Raw genomic sequence first — 6,694 nt, 5'->3', positions numbered from 1 at the left:
TTGTTATGGTATGGCTCATATACCATATTGGGACAGACGCTGGATCGAAGCGGAGCGGAGCGGAGCGTAGAATCTGTCCAAATTGGGAAGTTACGTGGGTTGGGGTGCGGGGGCAAAGCTCTGCGGTTTGGTACAGATGTAATGTTGTAATTACATATTGTGCCTAGGTTTACTCCTAGGGTTATAAATAGGCATGTTAGTAATCACAGGAGGTATCCTCTATTTTGTAACCCTTTTCTGAATATTGAAAGGAACTCGCCGCTCTGCTCCCGAGGACGTAGGCATCTTTGCCGAACCTCGTTAAATCTCTGTGTTCTTCTGGATTTGTTTCGATTACTGTTTTTCTTCGCCCTAATTTTCTCAACAGTTATGTTTATAACACTTTGGACTTATAAGATAAGGTTAAATAACAGTGATATTTTTAATATGTTGTCAATAATTAATTTGAGCGGTATGAATGTGAATATAGAAGTTTAGATGGTTGATAAGTAGATATATGACAGTTTGGTGGTATTATGTAAATGCTCCATGTATATATGGCGGTTGTCCGGTTCACCACAGACAGGGTCAGACATCACGTGTTTTTATTTGATTGTTCTTAATGGAACAGAAGCACAGAAATAGGAGAGAAGAGCGGCCATGGCGACGCGAGGGGGTGAGGCTTCGTAGGAATCGGATTTAAGAGACAGATAAGAGGTCTATATAAAGAGAGCAATAGGAAGAAGGGGACGGTGACGAAGGCGAAAGAAACCAAGAGCTGTTGCTTATCCGGCAACATTGGGATTTCTGATCGCTTTAGGTACTGCCATCATTCCCTCTTAATTCTGTTTCTTCTGCAGTTTTTTTTTTCTTAATTTACTTCCGCTCTGTCTGACATTCTCTGTTTCCATTGAGTTCCTTTGATCGTTTTCAAAATTCAAACTCTTTGGAGATGTGTTCTTCCGATTAAATTTTTGTTTGTACTGCTCCGCGTGGATGTCGATATGGAAGATTTGAATTGTATAATTGTAAACATTAAACTATTTTGTGTTTCATATGTAAATACGAAAGATTTGTGTTGTTCTCATGTAAATTTCCCAAAACATCTCATAATTTTTTCTCATTCCCATATGGTCATCAAACAGATTACTTGACTCAAGATAATCGCATGCTACTAACAAAGCCAACTTACAGGATTGGGAAAGACTAGCTCCCATTATGAGCATTATGAAGCTTCAGGACTTCATCACGCCCGCTGAGCCAAAGAATGGCATTAGAACTCCATCCACACTATCGAAAGCTGAGGAGTTGAGATGCATGATACAAAAGTTGAAGAATTCAAAAACAACCCATGCTGAAGATGTCTCGAGACAACAATTAACTGACGCAAACATCGTTGCTTCCACAGAGAGCGAGGACTGTCTTGATCATATTTTTCAGTTAAACATGGTTTACTTTCTCAATCAATGGCTCCAAGAAGCTGCAAAATCTGGCGACGACGAGGCAGTTAACGAACAAGTGATAAATGCATATTTACAATCGCTAGAAAATATCCCTCTATGTCAGGGTAAGTTGAATTCTTCAGGAATTATAGTAACCATTAAGGAATTGTTTGGTCATAAACTTTTTCAGATCAAACAAAGGTTGGAAGGATTTTTTGAGAGGTGGATTGATAGAAGTTTTGACGGATGTGCGCCCCAAATGGCAGTGGGGAAAGAGCGTTGCAGAGTAGAATTGAGCTGTGATGAAAACAATGAAGCGGGAGAAGCCAACTTTCTTAGATTGGATGATATAGATGAAGGGAAAGGATATGTTCGATATGGATATGGAGCTCCGGCCGCAAGCACCCTGAATGAGAAAGAGAAACCTCCTGCTGATGATAACATGGACACAGAAATGAGTGGAGGGGAAGGCGTCTGGTATGAGTCATCGGAGCCAAATTTGATGGAGTTCGAATTACGTCAAAATTTCATGGAAGGACTGCATGATTTATCGAGCACATCAAATGGATTGGAGGAGTATGAAGATCCAGCACTTGAAATGGAGGAGTTGGACCAGCAAGTTGGAGTTGAATGGGAGGTTGTTGATTACACTGGAAGGGCCTGCAACACTTTCCCAGAGTTAACTTCAGGAGAGTTATTGAGCTCTGAAAGATCAGGAAAGGGTAATTTTTTGTTGGATCTGAATATCTATCCCGGTTCGAATGGTCTCGATTGTGAGTTGAGTCTCCCTCCATCCAATCCACTCAATCCGTATGCACCTGTAGCAGCTTCTTCATCAAATGGACCTTCTGAACTTCAATTCTTGCCGTTAAACCTGGAATGCGAACTAAGTTCGAGAAATTCTGCTGTTCTGCAAGATTCAGAAGAAAAAGAAAATTATGGAGAAATAAATTTGAATTTGGAAATTGTTCCTCCATTCATGAGCACTCCTTCAAGTTCACATTGGGCGCCGAATTTGGATTTGAATTTGAAGTCTGGACCGATGGTGAACGGTGGCAATGAAAAGGGAAGTCTGGTGCGGGCATTCATGGCGGAAAGCAGAAATCTTTTGGGGGAAGAGAGGAAGAATTTAAAGAGGAAAGAGCCTGATTCTGGTTGGGACCCTCTTGCTTTTGATTACAGTCGGCTGAGGCTGAAACTGTAGAAATCTGCCCTCCCATTTTTCTACAGTTTTGATTTGATTTTTAATATTTTTGCGGTTTTGAAGAATAAGGATTAGTACAGTAAGAGACCTTCTGGTAATCCACCAAATAATTATTTAGTAATAATTGTTTAGTTTGCAAATAAATGCTTTATATTCTTTTATCATTTTTATTCTTGTTGATTAGTTTGCAAATAATTTTTTTACCGTTTTGTAGAATCTGAATCTGCAATGGTAAACTGGCAATGGCATCAATGATTTTTTTTTCTTTTCTGTTCTCTCTCTCTATTGTATCTATTGTATAGTTGGTCAAAATTTTAATAGATGGAATCAAATAAGATTGGAAGATTTACATACCAACCACCCATTTCATATGTATTTACACATCCAGCACCTGAGTTTTACTTTTACATCTATACTACCCCATCTCACATAGAAATATCACTATTTGAACTTTCAAAAAAAGTGAAATAAGTATTTTCATGCATAGGAACAAATGACATATATACGTTAAAATTAAAGTTTAGGGGTTAGACATGTAAATACTTGAGAATGGAGCGGTATGCAAGTATATCTTCCCACAAAAAAAAAAAAAAAAAGTTGGCCACGTGGGGGAAGGGCGAGCTATGGAATTTCTTGTAGTTAATTTTGGATTTGAAAAATAGCTAATCGTTTACTAGGGACAAGCATGCTTGCTTGGAAGTCAGTTTCTATAAAATTTGGATTTGTTAAAATAGTTCATTTTGTAGTATTTGGAAATGGGGTGTTCCTGGGCTCTTGAACCGCTGTTATTTCATAAAAATTGTGTTATATATCATGACTCTTAATTATGACAAATGACACACTTGTAATTTTCATGTCTCTTATGAGGCCTCATCTATCTATAAATAGATGAGGGGTCTTGTGGGATGGAAGACCACCATAAGGAGATAGAAAAATCTGATCAAGAAGATCAAGAGAAGGAAGAAAATTCAGCAAGGATAGGAAGAAAGAGATGAGAGGTTTTAGAATTGAGGGAGAGGTCTTGTAGAGATAGAGATCTAGAGAGACTTTGTGATTCCTCGATGTAATGAGTTTGTAATTCTTCCTTTGTTCTAGTGAATTTTGGTAGTGATTCCCTCCGTGGATATAGGTCAATGGACCGAACCACATAATCTCTTGTGTTCTTATGTTTGTGTAGTTCTCGCAATTTTCTTTTGTTCTTGTTCTTATTTGTTGCGTTAGTTCTTTCCTTCCTATTATGTTGTTCAAGTAGCTGAAGCACTATAGGTGTTCTTCGGCAATCCTATACTTTGGCCTGTAGCAAGATCCTCGGCATCCAAGAACCATTGCAGGGAGGGAGAACTCTATTCTCTAGCTACAGGGATCCAGGTCAAGAACCGCAGACCTAGGAAAGTGAACGACAAGGAGTTGTTAATAAGAAGTGCAGTAAGGTTCTTTCCAACAAGAAAGAAGTTCTTGGATCCTATTCTTCCTGGAAAAATTTAGATAATATTATTAAGTTCTTAATCATCTAACTCAATACAAAGAGAGTTCCCTAGAAGGTTTTCTTTCAAGTGTTCTTGGAACTTGGCGAAAGGATTCTTGACGGAGCCGATTTCAACAGATTGATTTTACAAGTGTGAGAAAACAAAAATGTCCCTTTTACATCATAAAACTATAATATGTATAGAAGATATGAGGGACAAAAATGTATAAAAATTATATGTTTAGCATTGTTTTAGAGAAAACAACAAAGGGCATTCTGGTCTTTTTAATTCCAACCGTTGGATCGTCTCGAGATCCATGCATATAATTTTTTGTATACAATTTGAACTTTTTAAAAAAATTCAAATTAGTATCCATTTTATCTATGGGAATAAGTTGCATCTTAAAAGAAAAAAAAGCTTATATTTTTTTTATTTTAAATAGATTGTTGACTTCTTCTATTTTAGGAAAATTAGTATTTATAGCACACAATTCTTATTTATTGGCATATTTAGCCAGGGGCGGAACTAAGAGCAAAGTAATATTTCAGAAAGTGGCAAAACTAATATTTGAGGAGGAGCAAAATGCTAGATTGTTCTCATATAAGTAAAAAAAAATCTGAATTGTAGGGGTGACAATTGCCCTCTCTATACCCTATCAGGGTTCGCCCATGTCTAACCCCAAAAACTTGATATTTATATTTATAATATTTTGATGTCATGAAATCATACATGAAAATACGTCTTTCAGTTTTAAAATGTTAGAAATGATGTTAAAATTTGAGTGTTAAATATATAAATATAAAAGTTTAAGTGTATGATATGAAGATATATATATGAGTAATGTGACATGTATGTAAATGCATGTCACTGAATTCTTATATATTTACATATCTAACCCATAAATTTCAATAGATGTGAGTAATCACGGGAGAAAATTTTACAAATATGTCCAAAATAACTACTGCCTAATTACAACTACTCTACCTTTAGATGGGGAACATGCAAAAAGAAAATAATTTGAGGAGTTGGAGAAATTTTGTGGTCATCGTTGTAATTTCTTTTGGGTTTTATGTCTCTTTAAATATGATCTACCATTAATGTGTTTTATTATCTCAGTTAATCTATCTGTGTTCCTTGCATGGAAATAGTAATTGTTCAATTTTTTTTATTTTATTTTACATGGATATATCATTCTTATTTCAAACATTTTATGGATCAGAACATACTAAATGTTAAACTGGAAATAATTTAAGACCATTAATTCAAGATCACTAATTGCCATAATTCAAAGAAATTAATGGTCTTGAATTATTTTCAGTTTAACACCCCCTCTCAAGCTCATGATGGTACGGTGGATGCCATCTTGAGTTTGTTCAGTAGATCTTGAAACCGCGTGGTAGAATGAGTTTTGATGAAAATATCAGCTGTTTTGTTAGCAGATAAGACAGAAATTAACAATATGGTGCCTTGAATTATGACAATTAATGGTCTTGAATAATTTCCAGTTTAACACTAAATGAAAAAGGGAAGATTTAAATAAAGTCCACTCAATTCCTGTGTATTTACATGTCTGACACCTCAAATTTCATTTTTTACGTTAAGCAACTATCTATACGCATGAAGAGGGACAGCACTTTTTAGAAGTTAAAAAAGGTAATAGTTTTGATGTGTGGTGACAATATGGGTGGTATAAAAGTGAAAGATAAAGTTTCGGTATTAGATATGTACAATTCTATCTGCTGCAACTATCTACTTTTAATGTAAAAATGGAAATTTTCTTGTGAATTATGTTGTCTTAGTTCTTGAACTAATTCTGACCAGACATTTCATAATATTATAAAATATTTTATAAGAAAAATATCTTATAAAAATAATCTTGATTGGAACCAGATAACTTTTTTAAATTACATAAATTGCTGTACAACTCATCCATGTCCTCATGCTATATATTTTAATGGTATAAATGACATTTTTGTTTATTTATAAATTTATGACTACTTAAATTTAATATATTTTTTTGATATTATTAAAAAAAGATAAAATCTAATTGACCTTAGAGTTTGGAAAACTCTTCTCTTTAAAAAAAATCTTCTTATAGATTGCAACGGAGGAAACCGTGGAGTTGATTCGTGTGAAACTTTGAAGATATGTTTTTGTTAGATATGACTCATATATCATAAATGGACAGTGCTAAATCAGGAGCGGTGCAGAGCTAAAGATTCTGTCTAAATTCTCAAAATTTCCTTATGTGAGTTTGGGGTACGGTACAAGGGTAATTTGATAATTACATATTGTACCAAATGTTTCCTTTTTATGTGTTTTATAGGGTTATAAATTAGGCTATATGTAACCCTAGGGATTATCCATGAATCCCTGAATTATGTACTTTTTCTAAATTAGTGAAAAGCCGCCGTTCTGCTTTCGAAGGAGTAGGCATCTTTGTCGAACCTCGTTAATTCTCCGTGTTCTTCTATATTTGTGTCGTTACTGCTTTTCTTCGCCGTAATTTTCTCAACAAGTGGTATCAGAGAAAATCTAATTTGTCTTACAATAATGACCTTAGAGTTTAGAAAACTCTTCAACAACAACAACAACAACAACAA

At 35.1% G+C, this 6,694-nt stretch overlaps 1 protein-coding gene across 2 annotated transcripts; it reads left to right on the top strand.

Moving 5' to 3' along the window:
* The first annotated feature begins 554 nt into the window (after positions 1-554).
* LOC110032205 lies at positions 555-2,673 on the top strand. 2 transcript variants are annotated; one of them, XM_020735758.1, is made up of 2 exons: positions 555-799; positions 1,174-2,673. In XM_020735758.1, exon 2 carries the CDS (start codon positions 1,198-1,200, stop codon positions 2,623-2,625), a length of 1,428 nt encoding a protein of 475 aa, XP_020591417.1. In that variant the 5' UTR covers positions 555-799; positions 1,174-1,197; the 3' UTR covers positions 2,626-2,673. The 2 variants fall into 2 exon arrangements, with proteins under 2 accessions (XP_020591417.1, XP_020591415.1); XM_020735756.1 differs by having other exon boundaries at positions 1,125-2,673.
* The last annotated feature ends 4,021 nt before the right edge of the window (positions 2,674-6,694 follow it).

Source organism: Phalaenopsis equestris, unplaced genomic scaffold, assembly GCF_001263595.1.
Source record: "Phalaenopsis equestris unplaced genomic scaffold, ASM126359v1 Scaffold000885, whole genome shotgun sequence".
Classification (NCBI taxonomy): Eukaryota; Viridiplantae; Streptophyta; class Magnoliopsida; order Asparagales; family Orchidaceae; genus Phalaenopsis; species Phalaenopsis equestris.
The sequence above is the reverse complement of the archived record's forward strand: the minus strand, read 5'-3'. Positions and strand labels throughout refer to the sequence as shown.

Excerpts from the sequence above, each read along its gene's own strand:
- LOC110032205 (XM_020735758.1), top strand. The coding sequence starts at position 1,198 with ATGAGCATTATGAAGCTTCAGGACTTCATCACGCCCGCTGAGCCAAAG.